Source organism: Neovison vison, chromosome 4 (genome assembly GCF_020171115.1).
Source record: "Neovison vison isolate M4711 chromosome 4, ASM_NN_V1, whole genome shotgun sequence".
In the NCBI taxonomy this organism is placed as follows: Eukaryota; Metazoa; Chordata; class Mammalia; order Carnivora; family Mustelidae; genus Neogale; species Neogale vison.
Window position 1 is genome coordinate 157,996,728 of NC_058094.1, and position 25,527 is coordinate 158,022,254.

General features: G+C 38.1%; 1 protein-coding gene and 1 long non-coding RNA gene across 2 annotated transcripts in view; one reads left to right on the top strand and one right to left on the bottom strand.

Annotated features, from left to right (window-relative positions):
- Positions 1-580: 580 nt before the first annotated feature.
- Positions 581-7,029, bottom strand: LOC122904795. Its single transcript, XR_006384262.1, has 3 exons — positions 7,011-7,029; positions 3,281-3,348; positions 581-982 (listed from the first exon to the last, which is right to left on the bottom strand). It is a non-coding gene; the product is annotated as an uncharacterized LOC122904795 (long non-coding RNA).
- A 119-nt stretch (positions 7,030-7,148) lies between these two features.
- Positions 7,149-25,527, top strand: part of CFAP69 (cilia and flagella associated protein 69) — a 52,462-nt gene continuing 34,083 nt past the window's right edge. The window contains exons 1-5 of the mRNA XM_044245982.1: positions 7,149-7,486; positions 17,904-17,963; positions 19,496-19,561; positions 21,926-22,035; positions 24,555-24,631. Coding sequence (XP_044101917.1) covers positions 7,367-7,486; positions 17,904-17,963; positions 19,496-19,561; positions 21,926-22,035; positions 24,555-24,631 — 433 coding nt within the window. The 5' untranslated portion in view covers positions 7,149-7,366. The remainder of the gene's footprint in view (positions 7,487-17,903; positions 17,964-19,495; positions 19,562-21,925; positions 22,036-24,554; positions 24,632-25,527) is intronic.

Consider the following 25,527-nt stretch of genomic DNA (forward strand, 5'->3'; position numbering starts at 1 on the left):
GTTTTTTTGTTTTGTTTTGTTTTTTGGGGTTTTTTTTGGTTTTTTTAGATTTTATTTATTTATTTGAGAGACAGAGATCACAAGTAGGCAGAGAGGCAGGCAGAGAGAGAGGAGGAGGAAGCAGGCTCCCTGCTGAGCAGAGAGCCCTGTGTGGGGCTCCATCCCAAGAGCCTGAGATCATGACCTGAGCCGAAGGCAGAGGCTTAACCCTCTGAGCCACCCAGGTGCCCCTGTTTGTTTGTTTTTACGAAGGTAGTCATTTAGGAAAATATCCACCTAATGAGGTGGTATTTTAAAAATTATTTCAGGGGCCCCTGGCTGGTTAGTCCGTGGAACATGCAACTCTTGATCTTGGGATTATGAGCTTGACCCCACATTGGTTGCAGAGATTACTTAAAAATAATACCTTTAAAAAAGTTTATTTCAGGGGCACCTGGGTGGCTCAGTGGGTTAAGCCGCTGCCTTCGGCTCAGGTCATGATCTCAGGGTCCTGGGATCGAGTCCCACATCGGGCTATCTGCTCAGCAGGGAGCCTGCTTCCCTTCCTCCCTCTCTCTGCCTGCCTCTCTGCCTACTTGTGATCTCTCTCTCTCTCTGTCAAATAAATAAATCTTTAAAAAAAAAAAAAGTTTATTTCATTTTACTAGCATTCATTAAGCATCTTTAAACCCGGGCTCAACATAATAGTCAAGCTATGTTTTGTAAGCTCCCTGATAGCTAATGTATTCCCAGTGTCTAATGCAGGATAGTTCTACAGATACTGAGATAATGAATGTTGACTCATCTTTAGAGAAAATTCTGTTCTTATCGCCCTACATTCATGCAGTTGTGCCTGCATCCTCCTGCCCACACACCCCCCCCCCATCATTGTCTCTACCTCTTGCCTTACCTCCTGGCCACCATCACCACCGTCGCCACACCATCTTAAGGAGAAACTGACACTGATGCCTGGGATCTGGGGAAGCCCTGGTTTCCCCCATAGCTGCCAGAAAATGCATAGTTGTTAATGTTCTGAGAGTAGGGTTGCCAAGTAAACTACAGGACACTTGGTTAATTTGAAATGCAGACAAACAATGAATTTTTTAAGTAATTCTATTACAAATATTGCATGGGACTTTGTTTGTTTTTGCTAAATCCAGCAACCTGATCTTTGACCAAAGAGATATAGCCCAAGAGGGAGCTTGTGGATAAATTCTCCCTTCTCTTTCCCCAGATAAGCTATTCCTTACTGCGGCAATTCTTAAGGCCTTCACAAAAATATCATAAAAGACTAAGCAGTTAATTAAACTTCATTGGTTCTAAAGCTATCACCAGCTCAGTAACAGCTATATTTGCCTGCCTCAACTTCTATCTCCTCCCGACCGGCTAGAGAGAGTGCCACCCAATAAAGTGGCAGCAGGTAAGTGTTTGTCATTTGTTTATGGTAGGCGCTAGGGAAACGAGGCTGGCAAATGAACATTGGTAGTGGATTCTTCAATTAGAAAATGAAACATGACATAAATGATGATTTTGACAAAGTCAGGCCCTGCAGCTTGAAATTCAAACTGCTTAAGAGCTCAGAGTGGATCCATCTCCCAAGGGCAGATTCACGTTGATCAAATGTACAGTGACTGTTAAGTCAGAATAGCCATTGATCACTGTTGTGAGAAATCATCAATGTCCTATAGGTAAGAATTCCAGTATTGCCTTAACTAAGCATATTCTGTTGTTTCATTTGTTCTTTATAAGAATTTATAGTATAGCCCAAAGTATGTTAGGATCTGTTAATGGACTGAATTATAGCTCCCTAAAATTCATTTTAATGTAAAGAGCCTTTAAAGATATAATCAAGTTAAAATGTGGGTATGGGTGGGCCCCAATCCAAGGATGACTGGTGTCCTTAAAAGAAGAGGAGATGAAGACACAGAGGGAAGACCATATTATGACAAAAGGAGAAAATGGCCATCTACAAGCCAAGAAGAGTAGCCTCAAGAATGAAACTAATCTTGGACACCTTAATCATGGACTTCTAGCCTCCAGATTGTGAGGAAATAAAATTTCTATTGTGTAAGACACCTAGTCTGCGGTATTTATTTTGGCAGCCCTAGTAAATTATTGTAGAGCCTATGGAATCAGAGCAAGTCAAGTCTGTTAGAGACCTTGAATAATTAATGTAATTGTAATAAACTTATCTGATTAATCCTGCTCCACCATAAAGATGGTTCTATCCTGGGGGTACTACCCATAACCTCCCAACATGTAAATACAGTAGTTTTTAGTTTTAAAAGCTTGAGAGCATTTTCATTTCATAGAATATTCCTATGTCATGGGACTGAAGCTTTGGTCAGGTAAGAATTGCTCCATAAATTCATTTCATTTACATATTACCATTGATTTAGTTTCTCCATTAAGCATGAACAGCTCCTCCACATTCCTATTTAAAAATCATTTGCAATTTGGATTAGGACCATTGACTTCAGAGGTGGCTATTCTTTCACTTTTGTTTTCTGTTCCATGTATTTCTTTTTTTTTTTTTTTTTTTCTGTTCCATGTATTTCTTAAGGTTAAATTTGAACTAATGGTTCTGTTGGAAAAAAGTAATTACTTTTGTTTCTCTCTTAGGCTTTGTTTCTGTAACAATGAAACTGAAAGATTTTTTTTAAATACTAAAGTAGATGAAATTCCAGCTTTATATATTTTCTTTCTGTTACATAATTCCCCTGAAGCTAACGTACTAAGACTATACTCTAATTACATTTTCTTATGTGCTATAAAAATTCTCTGTTTAAAATAGATTACACTGACTCACAAAGGAATAACATTTGCTTGAACATTTGGAACATCTGGCATTAGTTTAGAGACTACCAAATTCATATGTAATCTAAAATACTTAATAGAAACATCCTTAAGTTGTACTAATGCATAATTATAATTTTACTAAACATTGTTAATTAGGCAGTGTGCAAACAAGCATCAGAAAAAATATCAGAAGGACAGTGTTATTTCTTAATATTACATTTATTTATGTTAAAAATACACTTATTTTAAAAGTAAAAAATCTGGAACTCATGATGTACTATACATTGGCTAACTGAATTTCAATAAAATAAAAAGTAGAAAATGTACATAGCTCAATATATCATTAAAACATTTAATCTACTGCTTTAAAGAGATTGCAACTTGTAACCTTAACAGAGATGTTAAATTCTGCAAAATTGCTATCAGAGTGAAGCATTTCTATTACTTCTCATATGTTTCTTTACTATTATCTTTTTACCATTTCAATAGTTAGTCATTTTACCTTTACATCCTTTTGTGTTCTGGTGTCTGGAAAATGTCCTGTGCCCTTGACTTACAGCCTTCAGAAATCTGTATTAAAGAATGTTCCATGAATAATGATTAAACTTAAATTCACTACCTAATTTAAATACTTAAGACTTTTTTTAAAAAGACTTTATTCATTTGAGAGAGAGAGAGAGGGAGGGAGGGAGGGAAAGAAAAAGGAAGAGAGAATCTGAGAGAGGGAGAGAGAGAAGAGCAGGAAAGGAAGAGGGAAAGAAAATCTGAAGCAGATTCCCCAGTAGCACAAAGCCTGATGTGGGTCTTGATCCCACATCCACAAGATCATGACGTGAGGTGAGACCAAGAGTCACTTAACCAACTGAGCCGCCCAGGTGCCCCCACTTAAAAGCTTTTTAAAAGCTTAATTGGTACACTTAACAAAAAGAAAAACAAATCCACCCAATATCATCATAAGTAAGAAAACAAAGGACATGGAAAATACACAGATGGAATATTCTGTGAAAGGCAGTTTTATGGAGATTGTTACAACTACTCCAAAATAGGAGTACCTGTGTGTCTTAGTCATTGGGCATCTGCCTTTGGTTTGGGTCATGATCTCGGGGTCCTGGAACTGAGCCCCATGAAGGGCTCCCTGCTCAGTGGGGAATCTGCTTCTCCCTCTCCCTCTAATCCCCACTCACACTTGACATCCCCTCTGTCTGTCAAATAGATAAATCTTAAAATAGATAAAGATTAAAATAGATAAAATAGATAAAAATCTTTAAAAAAATCTACTCCAAAATAATATTAATGAAAACACACACACACACACACACACACACACACACGAAAAGTGCTTCTCAATTTTAATGTGCATACTAGTCACCTGACAATCTAGTTTAAATGGAGATTCTGCTTCACTGGGTCCCTCCTGGGGCCAGAACTTTTGCATTCCTAGCAAGCACCTAGGTAATGCTTATGTAGGTAGTTCAAGGACCCCAAGGATCTTGAGGAACAGGGACTCATGTTTACCTTACTCCAGGTAGCTTAAGAAATGCTTTAATTTGGCTTCAAATCAAATTTTAAAATAATTTATAATTTAATGAATATTTATTGAGTACTATCCACCAGACCAGGAGCATAACATCACCCAGCAGCTTGTTCCACATGCAAACCCTTGGACCACACTCAGACTTAACTGAAGCTGACTCAGAAGGTGGGGCTCAGGAGTTGGTTTTAATTAGCTTTCCAGATGGTTCTGACACATGCTAAATTTTGAGGAACACTACTCTAGATACTACGTTGAAGGTTTGGAGTGCAAATGTGAATAAAAGATTCTCTTTGCTTTCAAAAGTCGCTGGTAGGAAGGGGCTGGGCAGGTGAGTCAATAATACCACTATGTGGTGAGTACAAAACCGAATGACAAAGTGGCATCTAACAGAGGATATGAAGAAGGTTCCCCCCGAAAGTCACATGAGCTGAGTTTCATAATGAGCTAGACATCTGCAGACAGTCCCATGTGCTACATATCCAGAGGTAAGGCAGGAAGAAACTTGGTAGTTTCATAAAAAAACAAATAATTCAGTCAAGATGGCTTGAATGTGGAGTGTTGGGACTTTCATCCTGGTTGCTTCTCACCTAGTCCCTTCTCATTCTCAGAGTAAATCAAGTACCTTTAGAGGTTAAAAAAAAAAGAAAAAGTTGGCTCTTTTAACTTCCCAGGTAAGGGAACCCATTTCTATGAAGAATTTCACTGAGAAGAAGAGTTTTTAAGTTTTTAAGTGCTAGAAAGGGAAAGCTCATGGGAGTTATGCTAATTAAGCATTGGAAACTGGTGTTCTGGATATAGGACAGAATGAATATATAGGTTCATAAACAATTGAAATAAAAATCCTTGTGTTCATATGTCAGGAAAGTGTTTGCAATTAAGTCAATAAGGAGAGTGTGACTTTCCAGTCCCTGAGTTTTATGGACACTTAACCAGATTCCACCTGTTGTGCTGAAACACAATAGTCAGTTGATAAACCCTGCTTTAAGTGGAAAATTTTTCTTCACAGTCCCTCCTCTTCAACTTTCCTTCTCTTGAGATGCCAGGCTCAACACACAAAGGATAAACAAATCATCCAGTTGTCAGCTCTCTACTACTATCTTGGTTTGGGGTGCCATTCTCACAGAATTCCAGTGTGTTTATTCAAGTGACTTGTCTCCTTTTGATATGGAATACGCAACAGCAATTTAGCTGATGTTAATACACTTGACACACCCTTTACACTCCCCTGGAGTAAGAGCAACCATAGACATACTGAACCCACCTCTAGGTGTAAGGTCTGAGAGGAGCTCTAAAAACACCAATGAGTAGCTGTGAAGATAAAAGAAAAAAAAAGAATGCTCAAGTTGAGTCAAGGGAGTTAGAAGAAGGGAAGAGTGGTCAACAGGGTAAAATACTAAAGATAAGTACAGCAAGATGAGGAAAGGAAAGTGTCCAGACTTTGACCACAAGTGTTGGTGACCTCAGGGCAGTTTCAGGGAACCGGAGATGAGAAAAGTGGAATGATGAAGGTAAGTGAGGAAACAGTTACTAGAAACACTTAATTCTTTCCAAAAAGGTTGGTTTCTTTGGCTATGATTTACATCAAGTACTGCCATGCCCAATCTAGTTTTTCTGTTTGTTTCTTTTTTTAAAGATTTTATTTATCTATTTGACAGGGAGAGAGACAGCGAGAGAGAGAACACAAGCAGGGGAGGCAGGAGAGGGAGAAGCAGGCTTCCCGCTGAGCAGGGAGCCCACAGCAGGCCGCCACCCCAGGACCCTGGGATCCTGACCTGAGCCAAAGGCAGAGGCTTAACTGACTGAGGCACCCAGGCGCCCCTTTCTGTTTCTTTTTATTTGTATTCCCAGAAACGTCATTCAGTCAAATTTCAAATGTTTGAACTCGTTAAGGAACCTTAGAAATCACTCATCAACCAGCTCATTTTACAAATGAGAGAAATGCTGGGAGGTGAAGTGAAATTTATTTTCATGTAGTTTGTTATATGTAATTTTTAAGGTCATACACTTTCTAGACAATATAAAAACACACATTTAAATCTTGAAGAGATTCTGAAGGCTAAAAAAAAAAAGATTAAAAGGTTTAAAGTATTTTAAGATACGTTTTCAAAGCCACAGTTTTGGGGGTGATTAAGTTATACGGATTATTATCATGAGCAGCTTTCCGTTAAAATCTCTATCCTTCTTGTGTGATAACTCCGGGTATGATAGGTATGATAATAATAAAGATAATGATAATCCTGACCCTTTTACCTGTGTGATTATTTTATGCCAAACACGACTTTATAAAACTACCATTATCATTCTATCCTCTCACAACACTCCTATTGGTAAGAAAAGAGAAAAACTGACGAGGAAAGATGGGAAAAGTGGGGCTTCCGCGGGTTAAGGTGCTCTAGAGTCCATGATTTGACTCAAAAGCCTGTAACACTGGGTACAGTGCCTTGTTCGTTATTTGACTGTCTGGTAGAGCCACTAAAGTACAGAAGAGGTAAAAGGCAGGGAATGTCGGGGAGACACTGGTCGCTTCTCTGCGATGAGAAAAACTGCTCCGCTTCTAACACTTTGTATCCAGCACCCAACACTCTCGTGTCCGACATCCACCTCTCATCTCTCCATCCATCATTACTGATTTAAGAAGGCCCCGCGCAAACTAGCAAGACTGAGACACAGAACGCCAAGGCAGCACACGGCTACGTACCTACGTGCCTCCTTCCCAAACGCGAGCAAACCCAGCTACTGGGGTTTGGGTAGTTTGGCTCTCCCGGCTTCCATAAGAGCCGGCGCTTCTGCAGCCCCGGCCCCGCCCCTAGCAACGCGCTGGCTTGTTAACAACCGGCCTGCCCGCTAGAGCCCAGGTCAGCAGGTGGGCTGCGGCGGCAAATCGCTTCGCGGTGGCCGGGGCCACTGTCGGACCACCGGGGCTTTTCGCTCCTCTAGCGGCTCTCAGGCGGCCTTCCCTTTTCGGTGGCGGGGCTTCTTTGGGTCCTGCAGCTAAAGGAAACAGTGTAGCACCGAAGGACCCTCCCTCCCATCCCTCACTCCGCCGCGGCAGCGATGTCGATGCCCGAGGCCGCCGCGATGGCGGAGGTCCAGGAACCCGACGGCAAGATCAGGTCCGGCAGCCCTCGCCACATCCGGGTGGTAGGGGTGTTGACGGAAGACGAGGAAGCGCAGGTAGGGGCGGGTGTCTGTGCTTTGGAAGTGCGATCTGGGGGCGGGGACGAGGACTGGGGGCAGCTAGAGCAGAAATGGGGGCCGGAGTGGAAACTATCGAAGCCCGCGGGACCGAGGTTCCAAGAGCGGAGCTGATTCCTCCGAGAACTGCACCGCCTAAAGGAGGGGTTGGCTGTCGTCAGCCAACCTGTCTGGGGACTTGTGGCGCGAGCCTCTCCCGGAGCGTCTGTCTAAACAGTGTAAGCGAGGTTTTGCCGCTCTTCTTCGGAAAAGTGTGACTGCGAATGTCCTGGGAGGCAAGGAAACGTTTTTAGTTGGGGGGAGGGGATGGATTTGATGACCATTTTGTTTTTTTTGCTTATATGTAGATACCTGTTATCAAGTGATGTTCTTGATAAAGGCATACATTTTCTGGTGTTTAAATTTGCTGCTACTTTAAAACCTGCACCTAGAGAGGAGGAAAACGCTGTTAAAATTAGAAATTAGCCTCGTTTTCATTTGAAATAGCAAGCTGGTGATGGAATCGGAGTGAGTCGAGAGAGAGCAGAATTTATATATTTTTATACATTTTACTGTATTTGTATTTGGTTTTGAGTTTACTTTTATTATGAATACAAGATTAATTCTTCCTAGTTGGTCTTTTGAGATATTTCACTTGGGAACCTTCGGCTGGATCTCCACTTGTGGCCGAGGTGTTCGGAAACTCCCAAGTCGTTAACATAGTAGGGTCCCATTGTTCCTCCCTAAAGAGTATTGATCAAACCCTAAAACGTGAATACTGTGGAGGAATCCTGCCCAGCCTCCTCACACCTCACACCTCACTATGGGAATTCCTTTTGAGGTGTTGCTAGTCTCAGGCTACGTCAGGAACCCTGTCTCCTACGTCCATATCCTGGAACCTTGGAGAGTTCTTTGGGAGTGGCAAGTTGATTGGGGACCTCTTCTTTGGGATTAAGTTCGAGCTGAGTACTGTCTGATATTTACACTGTAGTAACCGGAGCAACAGCACTTTTGATGAGGAGGAGCGGGTGCTAGGGGAATTTACCTAATCAGTTTTGTGGAAATATTCCAGTCGGGCGGGAAGAAGGACTTTGAGGGACAGCAAGTCTCCACTTCCAAGGTTGCAGGGGGTCTCAACTCTACCACCAGTCTCCTAGACACAGCACAGCTGAGAAGTAGGTGAATTTGGTATCTGATGGCTCTCCTTGTAAGAAAGGTGGTGGGGGGCAGGGTGGGGAGAGCACAAGGGCAGGGGAGGTGGCAAGGTTATATGAGGTAGGTTAGTATGGGTTAAAAAGAAAAAAATGGAAAATACTTTTATCAAGCCATTGCCAAAAAAGCCCACAATATAAAGCAAAACAAGTAAACCTGTGTGTATGTGTATTTTCTCCCTTGCCTTTCTTTTCTCCTCTGCTTTCATTGTTACCACTCCTTCCAGAGCCTTGGATTGTCATCCAGAAGAAATCGATTTCTATTAGAGTTCCTAGCTTGTTGATAACTATTTGTAGAAGCATTAACATTTTTTAAATTACTGGAGCAGAAGAAGGCAGTTTCTCTCAAAAGAAATGAAATAAATTAAAACTTTTTAGAGCTGAGAGAAATGATCATTCAGCTTTTTGGGGTTTTGTTTGTGGTTATTTTTACAAATGAGGACCCTAAGGCCCTGAGAAGTTAACAGAGTTACTCAGTTTCTTTACTCAGGTAGGGTCTAGCAGTCTTTGTCATCATTAAAATGATAAACTTTTAGACTTTTGCCTCAGACCAGTGGAGCAAAGACTCTTAGAACTCTTGGAACACTTGAGAGACAGTATATCCTGGTAGCTAAAAGTGGCTTTGGAGAGTATACCCCAGTTCATTAAGCCAGCTCCATCCTATGCTTGAAATCACAAATTGTTTACTTTTATCTATTTCCTATTTATTTTTTTATAGATTTTATTTATTTATTTGGCAGACAGAGATCACAAGTAGGCAGAGGGGCAAGCAGAGAGAGAGGAGGAAGCAGGCTCCCCGCAGAGCAGAGAGCTTGATATAGGGCTCGATCCAAGGACCCTAGGATCATGACCTGAGCCAAAGGCAGAGGCTTTAACCCACTGAGCCACCCAGGTGCCCCTATTTCCTATTTATTTTAATGTTGCTCTCATTCTAAAGAATTGGAAACCCTTTAGAGCAGTGCTTCTCAAACTTTAATGTGCATTTGGAACGCCTGGGGATCTTATTAAAATGCAGGTTATGATTCTGTGGGGCTGGGGAGGAACCCCGAATTCTGCCTTTCTTTTTTTTTTTTCCTCAGCATAGCACATACCCTCCCCAGTGTCCCTCACCCAATCACCCCATCCCTCCTACGCCCTCCACCCGCTCTCTCCAACAACCTCCGTTTGTTTCCTGAGAAGATTCTGCTTGCTTTTCTAACAGGTTTCCAGATTATGATGCCATTGCAAGTGGTTGGAAGACACCATTTCCCACTCTAAGTAACAATGCTTAGTGTATTATAGCTGCAGTAGGGTATGACTAGTGCTACAGAACTTCACAGTTAACACCTGGAAAGATGCAGGAGGTAGTTTCATACGGATTCACATTATAAAACAAAATAACAATAAAACGAAATTCCCACCCTGCTCTGCGGGTCAGACTATGCGGTAAAACACAAGGGACACGAAGTGGAATCTAAAAGAGCTACCTGATCTGTTTTCCTATCACTACAAGGTTTCAGTCAATCTTGGATTAATGTCACATCTTAGTACCTCTCCCTCTCTTCCCTCTCTTCTGTTTCCCACAAATAACACTTGATCGTCCTCCTTCCTCCCTCTGAGCCCCACCCCTCTTTACGATTCCACAGTAGCTTCTTATTGCTTACCTCACCAACTATAATTACACTGAACAAACCACTTAATTCTCTAGTCTTTGTTACATTTTCTATAAAACAAGCCCGTGGTAGATGAGTATTCCCCAAACCTGAGTGACCATCACAGTTGTCTGAGGAGTTCAAAAAACTGTACATAGCTGGGCCCTAATTCATATCTACTGAATCATAATCCCTAATGTGGAGTCTGGGACTTTTTAAAAAACCTCTCTCTAGTGACTTTTAGCCTCAAAAACCACTGAACTAGATGATAGCCAAGGTCTCTGCCATCCTAAAGTGCCTCAAGTCTATTCTGTTGTGTTTTCAGGGATTCCCAATGCAAAATCTGAACAGATCTGTGCTGATCTGTGCTGCACAAGGTCAAATTCTTGCTTGTTTGTTTCTATAGTGTATCCCATAATCTCCCAGGATTCCCCAGTAACACCCAGCACAATACCTGGTACTCAAGAGGTGATATTATTTACTCAATGAATGCCCTCTCCTTTTTTTCTGAATTTAAATCTAACACTACCTCCAGATCCTGCCTCTCCAACATAAAGTACTCTCCCAACAGAAAGCGCTTCCCATTAATCTTCACTCTCACAGATCCTCTCATAAATGAATATAGTCTTAGGTCTGAGTCACACCATTTCTCCCCTAATTATCACTTGTGTTATGTTGGCAACTGTTTCATTTGTCTAAATTTTGTCTCTGCCCCCAGAATATGGGTTCCTTAAGTGTAGGAAATCATCCTAATGCTTATGTGCCCTTCTCCCCCAGGACTCTGAGTAGAAATTTTTAAAAAACTTTATATCTTAATTAGTCCTCAACTTTACCATACAATCTTAGTTTTATTATCCTGTTGCTGAAACTGGGGTCTTGCTTGTTATGGTCACAAAGCTACTAACTGGGCCAGCAGGTTCCAACTGTACAACACGATGATTTCACAGGTTTGTACATGATACCATGCTCAGCACATGTGTGGCTACCATCATCATCAGATAGTGCTGTTACAATATCATTGACTACATTCTCTGTGCTGTCCATCTCACCCCTGTGACTTACTCATTCTATAACTGGAAGCCTGTATCTCCTACTGCCCTTCACCCATTTTGCCTATCCCTACCACTCTTTCCCTTTGACAACCAGTTTGTTCCCTATATTTATAGGTCTGATTCTGCTTTTTGTTCATTTGTTTTTTGTTAGATTCCACATATGAGTGAAATCATATAGGATTTGTCTTTTCAGTTTGATTTATTTCATTTAGCATAATACCCTCTAGGTCCACCCATGTTGCCACAAATGGCCCAATCTCATTCTTTTTCATGGCTGTGTAATATCCCATTGTAGTATATACTACATTTCTTTACCTATTCATATATCATTGAACATTTTAGTTTCTTTGTATCCTGGCTACTGTAAATAATGCTACAATAAGCATAGGGGTGCATATATCTTTTGGAATTGGATGGTCTTATTTGACCATATGGTAGTTTTACTTTTTATGGTAGTTTTACTTTTTAAGGAACCACCATATTGTTTTCCATAGTGGCTGTACCAATTTAAACTCTACCAACAGTGTACAAGGATTCCTTTTTCTCCACATCCTCACCAACACTTGTTATTTCTTGTCCTTTTTATTTTAGCCACTCTGACAGGTATAAGGTGATATCTCACTGTGATTTTGATTTTAATTTCCCTGATGATTAATAATGTTGTTGTTGTTTTCATGTGTCTGTTGGCCATCTATATATTTTCTTTGGAAAAATATCGTTTAGGTCCTCTGCCCATTTTTAAATTGGATTGTTTGGGGGTTTTTTGGTGTTGAGTTATATAGGTCCTTTATTGTTTTTGGACATTAACCCCTTATCAGATACATCATTTGCAAATATATTTTCTTATTCAGTGGTTGTCTTTTTGTTTTCTTAATGGTTTTCTTCACTGTCCAAAACAAAATACTTTTATTCTATATGAAAGCAGGAGATTTTGTATGTTTTATTCCATACCGTATCTGTAGCATCTATAACAATGTCTGACACAGTGTAGGCACTCAAAAAGTACTTATAGAATAAATAAATTGTGATCACTTGACTTGCATAGGAATCATGGCTGAGCTTTCTTGCCCAAATTTGCTCTACCTCTAAAAACCTCCACAATGTTCTATTTAATGTCCTATTCTGTTACTGTCTGTAATACCACCATGAACTGTGTCATTAAACTTGCCTACCTGGTTTTGGAGTAATTGCTAGAAATAACCTCTGTGCTCAATTGAGAAGTCAGGCATAGAACTAAGGTGCAAGGAACCAGCACTCCTGCATCAAACAGACCTGCTAGCCCAGTTACTAGCTTTGTGACCTTAATAAGTAAGGCCCCAGTTTCACCAACAGGATAATAATAATACCAAGTTTCTATGGTAAAGCTGAGGGCTAATTAAGATATAAAGTTTTTTTGTTGTTTTTTTTTAAAAGGTGGGGAGATGGTACCTGGCTGGCTCCATTGGTAGAGGATATGATTTTTGATCTCAGGGTCATGAGTTCAAGCCCCACGTTGAGCATGCAACCTACCTAGTAGGAGAGAGAGAAAAAGAGAGAGAGAGAAAGGGGGAGGGAGGGAGGGAGGAAGAAAGGAAGAGGAATGGAGAGAAAAGGAGAAAAAGGGAGAGAGAGAGAGAGAGAAAGGAGGAAAGAAAGAGAGAGAGAGAGAGTGCCAGATACATAAAAAAGATATAAAGTGGCAGACGTATAAATAAAGTATAAAGTGCCATAATAAATGTTAATTCCTTTCCCTATAATTGTTTATCAAATGAGGGTTTCTCCCCCTTTGACTTGTCCTTTGGTAAAATGGGAAAATAAGTTCATCCTATAACTGTAAATGAAGTTCTAATTTTCTTCAAAACAGCGTATTAAACTTTTAATCTTAAAAGGTTTTATTAAATGTTTTTACAATTCTCTGTAACTATCTTATGATGGTAACAACAATTATTTTGATACTTTCCTTTGTATGTCCTTTTTTGCTTCACTCTGCTGTGTGCTCTCATTTACCCAAACTCTTCCAATTATTACTTGAAGCTTCTGATTTGGAAATCTCTACCCCCAGTTTAACTTATCTCCAGCCTCAACACAAGCCTCTTCCTTCAGCTTTTCCTGTCTCAGCAAAGGGTGTCATTACTTCGATTCCTCAAATTCAGGAGTCATCATCACCTTTTCTTCTCTCTCCCACCAAATCAAATCACTCCTTAGCTCCCACAGATTCTACCTCCTTGATGATCTTCATTCCATTCCCTTTTGTCTATCCAGTTGCCAGTACCTTAGTCAAGGCCCTTTACAGATGTCTCCCATCTCCCTTCCAGTTCATCTTAGACATTTCCAGTTCAGTCTCTACTCAGCAAACTAAATTACCTGCTTATTGTTACACTCCTCTGATTAAAGCCTGTGGAAATAAACAAAGACCACCTTAATGAGAATAAGCAGAGACTATTTAATATTCAGAGTTTACTATATAAAGAGAGTCAGCCAGCATTACTTAATTTGGCAGAGACTCCAAGGCAGACAGGGAAGCTTTGTAGTTTAAAAAAAAAAAAAAAAAAGAACGCTTCTAGTATGCTCTGGTTGGAGGTTGTTGCCATGGGGAAGCTGGAGGTGGGCTAACTACAAACAGGGCATTCTATGTGATTGATTTGGGAAGCATATTTGGCTTTTTCTGGTTGGTCCTACATAGCATATGAGTGGCAAAAAATAGGGAATCTGGGAGTCATTGGCCAAATCTTGACTTTCCTGAGCAAATTGCTCCCCCTTTGGTTGCTGCAAAGATTGTAGGCAAGAGTTCTGTTGACATATGTCGTCTGACCATTGTCTGTTCATATAGTCTCTCAAACCATTCAATAGCTTCTGAAGATCCTTACATAACACACAAGGCCTTCTATAAAATGGAGTTGGTAATAGTAACTACCCCATAGAATTCAGTTAGGAAATGCATGTAAAGTGCTTACAACTGTACCTAAAAACAGACATCGCCATCATGTTATGATCATTATTGTTATTCATGATTTTGATGTAGGAAGGATGTTAGGGTTCAAAGCCGATGGCCAAGAAAGAATTCTTCAGACATCTTTGGTGCTGAAAGGGTTTAATTAAAGCACAGGGACAGGACCGTGTGCATAAAGAGCTGCTTTGGGGTCATGAGAAGTGGCCCATTCTAGACTTTCAAGTTGGGAGGGGGTTAGGGATAGTGTTAGCCTCCCAGATATTTTTGGAAACAAGGTTTCCAGGATCCTGAGGGGACTAGCTATTGTTAGGAAAAAATCATTTATTACTGTTTAGTAAAAACTCAGTCATGAGAATCTTCATATGTATATTGGTGGGTCATATGCTTGGAGGATGATTGCCAACGTGTATATTAGGAGGGAAGGAGAGGAGGGAGAGAAAGGAAGTTTGCAAAAGAATTCTTTTTTTTTTTTTTAAGACTTTATTTATTTATTTAACAGACAGAGATCACAGGTAGGCAGAGAGAGAGGAAGGGAAGCAGGCTCCCTGCTGAGCAGAGAGCCAGATGCTGGGCAGGGATCGCGACCTAAGCCAAAGGCAGAGGCTTTAACCCACTAAGCTACCCAGGTGCCCCTGCAAAAGAATTCTTATATGTTAAGGTTAACTTACAGGATCCTGGGGGTTGAGCTAAGATTGTCTTTTGCCCTTAGCAAAGTATTAACATTGAGGCAACTGAGTCCCTAGAGGAATGTCACTCTGCCTGTTTCGAGGACTTTTGAATGGGCTGTAAGTAGTAAGGACATTTAAGTTTTCTTTTGCCTTTGTTTCTATCCTTACATCAATTTGACCTCTCCTTACCTAATTAACATCATTTGTAGCCATTATTCCCTGCACTGTCTTTTCCAACCTAGTTTGCTTCTCTCCATCATCTCAATGCCTTATTTTCTCTTGTCTCCAGGCCCTCACACATGCTATCCCCCATCTCCATCTCTCAAATCTTCAGTTCTCTCACAAATCCTACTCCATCTTACCTCTCCATCTTACTTCTGCTGAAAGCTGTCCTGTGACTTCGTGGAGCATTTTGTAGCATGTTATCTGTATTACTTTTATTCCGTGCCAGACTGATAGCTGCTTGAGGTCAGAACAGTGTTGTTCCCCATACTAGCACAGTTTCTGAAACATAGAAGTTGCTTATAAGTATTTGTGGAAAAAGAAATAGACTAACGGAGGGAGTGAAGGAGAAATCTTAAAAATATAATACATGCCAACCAAGTAAAACACAGAGTAGCATTAAGTAATAATGTAACAGAAATCTAAGAGGAATCTTTGCTCTAACCTTTACTACTCTTTTTAAATAAAAGTTATACCTGCTCATTTAGGGAGAACAATTCTGACAATATGGGAAAAAAGAAAATTTTGCTTTGAATTTTCATTTCAATATGCTTTCCAGTCTGCAAAGCCAATATCGCAGAAAATCTGAAAATAAAAACTCACTATATATATTTCTCAGAGAACCCAAGAGGAAAAAAGAAGACAACTGAGGTAGTGGGAGGTGGCACTGTTAAAGCCCCAAATCTTGGAAAGCAAAATTGTATTCATCGAATTTTTTGGTAACAGTAAATTTAATCATTTAAACAAGTTAACAGTAAAATGTAAGTTTTTAAAGATAACCATAATACCAGGTATAGATCACCATTTATTTAATCATTTTTATTGTTAATCTTTTAAGTAAAAATCATTTTGAGTAAATTAACTCACCCAGTTACCTATTCTACAGAATTAAAATTAGAATACCTAGCTGAAAATTGTTTTTGAAAGACGTTGCCTGAGATTAGAATATGAGTTTGTGATTGTGAAAGGAAAAGAAATTCTAGATTTAAGTGGCAATGGGATGATATCTATGTAGATATGTGGGAAGGTATGTATTATAGATTTAAAAATCATAAAATACAATGGTGTTAACACTAAGTGAACTTACATATTTATACATGTAAACAAAAAAAGAAAATAGTATTAAAATACATGCATTTATTCATGTAAACAAAGAGAAAATAATATTCAAAATTTTTTCGTATAAGTACTTAAATTTGGGACGATAGCACCTTCTGTTTCCTTCTTCACTTATCTACAAATAACTTTATATGCCAGGCCCAGTTTTTGGTGCTGAGGATGCCAAAGAAAAGGTCTTTGTCTTCAGGTGCATTTTGGGGCAGGGTGTGTTGGGGGGGATAAATGCAAATCATTTTAGAACTATGATGGGAACTGTAATGGGTGTGCACTTAGGGTGCTGTGGGAGCACAAAGGAAGGACATTTGTTCTATCCTTTTTTATCCCTTGGGGAGGCAACACTTGAGCTGAGTTGTGAAGCACATGTGGGAGTTAACAAAGGAGAGGAATAGGATTATCACAACAAATGAAAATAGAGGAGAGGTGAAGGGCATTAATGGGGAGAGTCATTGAATGATTTAGGTGGGTTATGTTCAGATTGGAATTTTATTATCCAGACCATAGAGTAGAAGACCATGTTGAAGTGTGTAAGAGTAGAGGCAGGGAGAACAACAGAGAATCTTCCTCAGTGAGAGATGAAAATTGAATAAATCAGTAAGATGGCATGGGCTCAAGAAATATTTAAGATATAAAATCTATAGAGCTTGGACATTCTGTTTTCATTTTCTTTTTTTTTTTTTTTTTAAGATTCTATTCATTTATTTGAGAGAGTGCATACAAGCAAGGGGCATGGTAGGGGAGGGAGAAAGAGACTCCCTGCTGAGCAGGGATTTCCCCATAGGGGGCTGGATCCCCAGACTCCAGGATCACGACCTGAGTCTGAGTTGGAAGCAGATGCTTAACAGACTGAGCCACCCAGGAGCCCCAACATCCTGTTTTCTAATGTGGATGACTGTAAGAATGCTGGTACCAACTGAGGAGAGGGGATAACTTGTTTGGGAAGGTAACCTCCTACCTATAGTTTAGAAGCAAGTCTTATGTATATCTGCATAGGCAAACTCAATGTAATTTGCATGGTTGGGATGTGTAATAACTATGTACCAGATCATTTCACTTTCCAAAGCATGCAAGTGCTATTATTCCAGATGCTTTCTTGGGCCTTTCAGGACTAATAAAATTAAAGATAGTAAGATTATAATATAATACTGGAATTCAAGATGTTTTGTTTTTAATTCCAAAATTTATTTACTCTTATAAGCTTTCATTCTCCCCTTTTATGTAAATTGAAATATAATTGACATATAATGTTACATTAGTTTCAGATATACAACATAGTCATTCCACAAATCTGTAGTTAGGCTGCACTCACCACAAGTGCAGCTCCCATCCATCACCAGACACTATGCTATTGACTATATTTCCTATTTTGTTTGTATTCATCCCTATGATATTCATTCCATAAATGGAAGTCTATATCTCTCACTTCCCTTCACCCATTTTGCCCATCCCTCCATCATTCTCTTCCCCTCACTCTCTTTTTATCATAAGATATTTTTAAGTTGCCAAGCAATATCATATAAAAATAGTGTGTTTGATGTGATTTCTTGATTCTCATGACCCAAATTCTAAGAGGTGTGTGTATTTTTAGGGTGCTTTCAAGACCATGGACCTCAATCGTGTCATCAACCTCCTTGAAGAGACTGATAAAGTAAGCTTTTAGAGAAAATTTCCCTGCTATATCACTTATAAACTATGATTCCCTGAAAGGTAACATGTATTTCCCCAAAATAAGTCTTGTTTCTTTTTTTGTTGTTGTTGTTGAAAACATTTCAAATAGTGACTTATATTCAAGGACTGTTTAAATAAGTTAGTATGAATGTATTTAAACTGATAGGGAGGCTGGAGGAGGAGATTAGATTTGGTTTTGTGGGATGGGAAAATCAATGGTGGCTATAAACAGAAGGAATCATAAGATAGAGGAAGATTCTTCTAGCCTTTATTAATTGCTTATTAACAAGTAGGATGTGGGGAGCAAGGGTAGAAAAAGCATATTGTGAGGTGCTACTTAAAATTTTCTGCTATGAAATCTGGATATATACACACACACACACTCATACATACTCATAAGTAATCTATTTTGAGAGGAATCTTATACTAAATGGAATGGAGATGAAATGATTTCAGATATAAGATTCAAAGTGGAGAGTTTAGGCATTGGGAGAAAAGATAATAAATGCATTTAATGCATGCTCACACACCACACTCTCCTGACATTACCCAAGAATCAACAGAGTGCCTAAAAGCTAACACAGTATAAAATTACTACAGGATTAAGACTGCCTACTTCTGGAAAATGGGTTGATTGTGGTAGAGCCAATCAAAACCAAACAATGTCTAGTGATTAGTAGGCACAAAAATTTATTTATTGTTTTAACATCTTTTAGTTTCTACATTTTAACATAGAAAAAAAGGACAATAAAAATAATGTATCTCTTGTTGGCTGTGTTTGTTATAAAAGTTATTTTTAATTTTGAGTATACCTGCATTTTAAAAAAGGAAAACTCAACCACATAGAGCTCCTACTAGTTGTTAAATAAGAGTAGACCAAAAAAAATATAAAAAATGCCACAGCTTCTCACGAAGGATTTAAGAACTTTAGAAGGACAGAGTCAGTTATGTAAACAAACACATCACTGTATTGAGTTTTGTTTTGTTTTAATTGGTGGAAGATGTTTGTGCATAATTTAGAGGCTAAAAATACAATTTCTGCAGTCAGATTGTCAAATTTGACTTTTAACACTTTCACTTATTAGCTAGGTGATTTTGGACAAATTAGTGTTTCAGCTTGAGTTTCCTATTCTGGAAAAGAAATATAGTAATGGTACCTTCCTAAAGGGTTGTTTTAAAAATTAATGAAATAACATGTATCTATAGTACATATATATGGAGCATGGCATAGAAAAATGCTCAGCAAATTCAAGTATCGTTAATATTGTTTCTGGAAACAAATGCTGCTTTTATCTTAATTTAGTTTTGATTCTCAGTTTCCCAATCAAATGTAAATGGTACATTTATTTTTACCTTCACTATTTCAGGAAACATAATGCTTACATTATAACATAGTAATTTAAGAATTACTTGATAATTTTAATGACTACTTTCTTTTTATATTAAAGAAAATTTTTAAAATCTCAACAGATTTAATGGCACAAAAGTACTAAAATAGATAACTTGTTTTAGGATGATTTAGAAGAAAAACAACTTAACTCTGTCAAGAAACTGGTGCAGTGTTATCAGAACGGACTTGTATCCTTTACATAAATATGTATGTTTGTTTCATTTATCCTGAAATGAGAGAATTTTTATTAGAAACTGTATTATTTTCCTCTTGCTGCTGTAACAAATTACCACAAACGTAGTGCCACAAAATGCCACAAAATTTTGTCTCACGGTTCTGGAGGTCAGAAGTCCAAAGTCAGCATCACTGAGCTAAGGTCAAGATGTTGGCAGGGCTGGTTTCCTTCTGAAAACTTTTGAGGTGAATCTCTGTCCTTGCTTTTCCCAGCTTCTAAGGTGGCTGGCATTCCTTGGCTCATGGCCCCATAAAGTAGTACCACTCTCACCTCAGCTTCTGTGGTCACATCTTCTCTGATCCTCTCCTGGCTCTCTCTTCCCCAGGTAGGATCCCTCTGATTACTGTGGGCCTATCTGGACAATCTGGGATAACTTTCCCCTCTGAAGATTTTTAATTTAATCATATCTGAAAAGTCCCCTTGCTGTGTAAGGTAACATATTCACTAGTCCTGGGACTTAGGCTGTGGACATCTTTGGGCAGGCCATTATTCTGTCTACCACAGAAAATATCTAACATTTTGTGTTTTTCACAAAATTATACTTTTTTTTTTCAGAATATAAAATTGAAGAAACAGATTAATGTACTTAATTCTGTGCAGATAATGGCAGTTTTTATAGACTCAGAGAGATAGTGGTTAGGAGGACCAAGTCAAAGTCTTGTTTTTACCAATTTACTTGATTAGTTGTAATGTTGATAAACTTCTTAACTTCTCCACCCTTGTAAGATGGAGATAACAGCACCCATGAGGTGGTTAGGAAGACTAAATGAGTTAATGTACATGGCAAGTGCATGATAACCAGTACAATAGTATATAAATATGTTATCCCCCACTGTACATACCACCTGATCAGAACATATCGAAACCAGTGCAATCCAAAACTATCTGTGCTTAAGAATCAGTTTATGGGGGGAGGTGGTGGTGGTGGTGGTGATTACAAGCTTTGCATATAACTTAGCTATTACAGAAGGCAATACAGTTGTCACAAAAAACTCTCACTTTCTGTAGTCATCTTATCACAGACTAGTAACAGAGAATTTCAGAACTGGCAGTGGTCTATAGAGCACCCCTTCAGTAGTATTGATCTCCACAACCTCCAGGAGTTTTCTAAAGAAGATGTAAGTCTCTAATATTAGGTTGTTTCAGTATTTCAAACATCTTAAGGATCCCATTCAGGGAAATGTGCCTTAAATTTTTATTTTAATTCTTTCCTTGCCTTATTTTAACCTTCTTTTATATGGATTTGTTATGCCTATCAGTTACCTGAGGGTTTGTGAATGTTGAGCATTATTTATTGGTAGCCAAAAAAGTCTACTAGCAAGTGATTTCTTTCCTTATCTTACCCTGATACCTCAACACCTCCATCATTTTTTACTTCTTCACATTAGAGATTTGGTGGCAAATGGCTATATATAGATTTTTTTTTTATTTAAGTAGACTCCACACTGGAGCTTGAACTCATAACCCTGAGAATAGAGATCAAGAGCTGGACTTGGTTAACTGACTGAGCTGTCCACGTGCCCCCAAATGGTTCTATTTCTGATCGCCCTTCTTAGGCTGCCTTTATATATGATAAAACATAAAGCAAAAATAAATTCGAGAAGTATCTTGATCACTTCCATGGGTAGTTAACAAAGGTTTGTACTTCCAATATATCCAGATTCCCCATCTTCTCCTAAAAAGGTCCTAGAAAGAGACTAGAAGTGATAGGATTCAACCAAAGAAGTATGTCACAACTATCATGTTTCCTTGGCTGTAAAAGAAAATTTATGAAATGTGTTTATGTACCAGTGGATTTTTTAAATAGAAAAAGGGTGCTGTTATTTCAAGATTTAGAAGAGGTAAATTTTGCTTTTATACTAGTTTTAAATGAAATAAAATCTCAGTTTATACCTTAAAAGCAAGAAAATGCATCTGAATAAAGTTAATAAAATAAAGTAAAGTAGGTTTGGGTTGTTTTGTAAGAGAGTGGGGGAAAGTTGAAAGATTAACGGTTTTCAATGTGCTATTACTTATTGCCAATAGTTAGTGATCTGCTGAATCCATGGTATAATAGTTCGTAATCAAATTCTAAAGATATGAGGAGAAGAGAAAACAATATTTTGAAAAGAGGTTACTGAGGTAAAAATTGAATAATGATCCCGAGACAAATATGGTTCTAATTTTTCCTATTTAGGGTTCAAAATTAGTATAATTAAAACATTGTCAACCATATTTAATAAAATAGATGGAATTCTATAGACTTTCTTGATAGAAGTCTGTAAAGAATATGGTAATTTTTCATCTTAATTTTATTTCTTAACTAAAAATATTAAAGCCCCTAAGGGATTTAGCACAAATATTTAAAATTTTGAATCTGTGTGCAGAAAAAATTGAAAACCAGTCCCACTTTATAGAATCTGCGTTTAATATCCTAAAATTATGTGGGTAAGTTATTTTTCTTTAACTTGACTTTACATTAGCATGCAGTATTTTATTATGTTTTATTTTGTATTACAAAGATATACAGTATGGTATAGTAAAGTAATAACTCAGAAAACCTCACCTGATCACTTGATTCCAGTCGATATTTCAAAGGCAGTCAATTTTATTGTAGTCCAAAATAGCTAGCCACCAGAGATTAAACTGTAAGTATATTAAAATGTTTGTCATTATAAGTTGTTCTCAAGTGAATAATAAGTGTGAGGTAAAAGCAAGAAATTGTGATTTTTTAGGAGAATTTTTGAGAAAATTTATGAACACTTCTAAGTAGTTTCAGTCTAGTTTTTTTTTTCTCTTTACAAAACTTGATTCTCGGGACGCCTGGGTGGCGCAGTTGGTTGGACGACTGCCTTCGGCTCAGGGCGTGATCCTGGAGTCCCGGGATCGAGTCCCACATCAGGCTCCCAGCTCCATGGGGAGTCTGCTTCGCTCTCTGACCTTCTCCTCGCTCATGCTCTCTCTCACACTCTCTCTCAAATAAATAAATAAAATCTTTAAAAAAAAAAAAAAAACTTGATTCTCCAAGGCATATTGAGTTCTGAGTCATGTTTTATTGATTTTTCAAATTTGAATGAAGAATAAAATGTCACCAGTCATTTCTGGTATATATTTTTATGTTAATTAGAGGTCAGCATTATAAAATTAATATACCCTATCCTCCATACTATTGTTTCTCCAACCATTTGGGGGAACTAGTAATATCTTCAGCTTCTTTGCTGCCACATAGTAAGTAATCCAATTATACATTACAATACCCACTTTTAGGTTTCCATATAATGGAGTAGAGGAGATTTCTTCAAGTAGGTATAAACATTTCCATTAGTTTAACCTTCTAAATCTTTCTACCAATTTAATTTTTTAAATAGCATGTTTCTTTTAGCATACAAATAATATTATTAGGACTACATATATATGGTAGTTTTTACTGTTTTACATTTTGTAGCAATAATATTTAAAAATTTTATAACTACATACACTTAATTTTTTTAAAGATTTTATTTATTTATTTGACAGAAAGAGATCACAAGTAGGCAGAGAGGCAGGCAGAAAGAGAGAGAGAGGGAAGTAGGCTCCCTGCTGGGCAGAGAGCCCGATGCAGGGCTTGATCCCAGGACCCTGAAATTATGACCTGAGCCGAAGGCAGAGGCTTAACCCACTGAGCCACTCCGGTGCCCCATATACACTTAATTTTTTTGCTATCTGAACAAAATAATCAAAAATAACTAATCAGATGCCTTTACCATGCCTTAGTTTTTAATATAGACTGTGAAAAATAAAGAAATAATTATTGCTCTGGTGCTTTTAAGGAACTTTTATGTACTAACTGGAAATTACTATTATATTGATGTGAGATTATATTGTTATCATTTCAAATTTCAAGGCTCTGAAAGTCCTAGAATACCAGGCCTATAAGCATAACTTTGAGCAATGCCAGCAAGGAGCTCCACCAAGAACTGGTTTTCTATAAAAGCTGTGATTGAATGTTTCCTTACATAAAGTGACAGACTTTTGAATTGTACTCCTTACTTTCCCTCATATTTCATAATTATTCACATTATTTAATTTTTTTCTCCTTTCCTAATTTATGCTTTCATCATCATGTATTTCTCCACACCTCACCCTCACTTGATCCCCTTCTCAAGACATTTTTGGGGGTAAAAACATTGAAAATAAAAAATAAAACCTAGCCTTCCTGTTTTGGCTTCTGTGTAGTATGTTTTCTCACTACATCAGAAGTTTAATGTGTACGATTTTCATAACCTTTTGAGAGGAAAGCTCTTCTAATGCTTTATCTTTTAGATTGTTTCCTTTGGTAGAAAAGAAAAAAGTTTGAGGACCAGAAGAAGTAATTTAAGAGTTCTTCACTTTAGAGATCCAACAAGGAGCTGGATAACAATTAATAAGTTACTGGTTTCAAATGAAAAATTCTAACAAACACACAAAACACTAGCTATTTCATAGCTAGCCCTTGAAATATCTTGAAATTTTTTTCTTGAAAAACATGAATTAAAAGTCCTATAGAGATCTCACTAATATGAGGAATTTGAGAAACAAGACAGAGGAGTATAGGGGAAGTGAGGGAAAAAATGAAACAAGAGGAAACCACAGAGGGAGACAAACCATAACAGACCCTTTTTTTTTTTTTTAAAGATTTATTTTATTTATTTATTTGACAGACAGAGATCAGAAGTCGGCAAGAGGCAGGCAGAGAGAGAGGAGGAAGCAGGCTTCTCACAGAGCAGAGAGCCTATGCGGGGCTCGATCCCAGGACCCTGGGATCATGACCCGAGCCGAAGGCCGCGGCTTAATCCACTGAGCCACCCAGGCGCCCCCCATAACAGACTCTTAATCTCAGAAAACAAACTGAGGGTTGCTGGAGGGGAGGGGGATGGGAGAGATGCAAATGATGGTTCAGTTAAGGACTTAATTAAATATAACTCCTGCATTCTTCATTCTTATTGAAGCTTGCCATTTTTGAAAAAGAAAGTATCAGATGAAATAACATATGCTGAAGATACTGCTAATTCAATCGCGCTTCTGGGTAAGTTAAGATTTCTTCAGGTAGAGAGGTATAGCATATGACAGGTCCTACTGACAAGAAAGAAATGTTTTAGTCACTAAGTCTTAGAGTACTCTTTCATATGCAGGTTCTTTTCTTGTTTCTGGTTGGGAATTAGTCATAGTGTGCTTGATGATAATTTTTGCATTGTTTTCTACTGAGGCATTTTATGATACCAATAAGATTCTATGTTCCTTAATTGAAGGACTGGCAGATGCTTATTTGTCTTGATGTTATTTAGTTTGTTGAAATATTTAACTTTTTTGTAAATCAGAAGTATATGTACCTCTCAATAATCACAAAAATGTTTTCAACATTAAACTTTAATAATTGCTAGAATCTAATTAGTTGCTAGAAGCACTGAGATCCAAATTATCCATTAAATAATCTAGAATTGTAAATATATATCATAAAATGGTGAAACACTAATCCTTTTATATCTATGTAAGTTTCATAGTCTTCAATGGTAGATATTCTGGGAGAAATTATTATGGGCTAGAGTGGATAAAGATGCCAAGGAAATCAGAATAAACATGGGCTGTAAGATAAGATGACTGCAAGGAACAAGTGGGCTGAACTAATGGGAAAATTTAATTCTGTGAATCCCTAGCATCAAAATTTACACCGGGAAGTCAACCCTAAAGAGGACATGATAATATTAACAGATAAAAGATGTAGTTTTCGTTGATAACATTAAAAAATTGCTCTGTTGCCCTTACTATTTTTAAAAGTTGCCTCTAAGAGTGTTGGTGGGCATTTGCATGATAAATACATGCTCTTTCTTACTGTGTCAGTCTGCTCTCTACTGAAGAACAGCTTGCCTGCCTTAGAAACTTGAAGTAAGTATGAACTCTTAGCTTAAAATGAGCTCCCTTCAC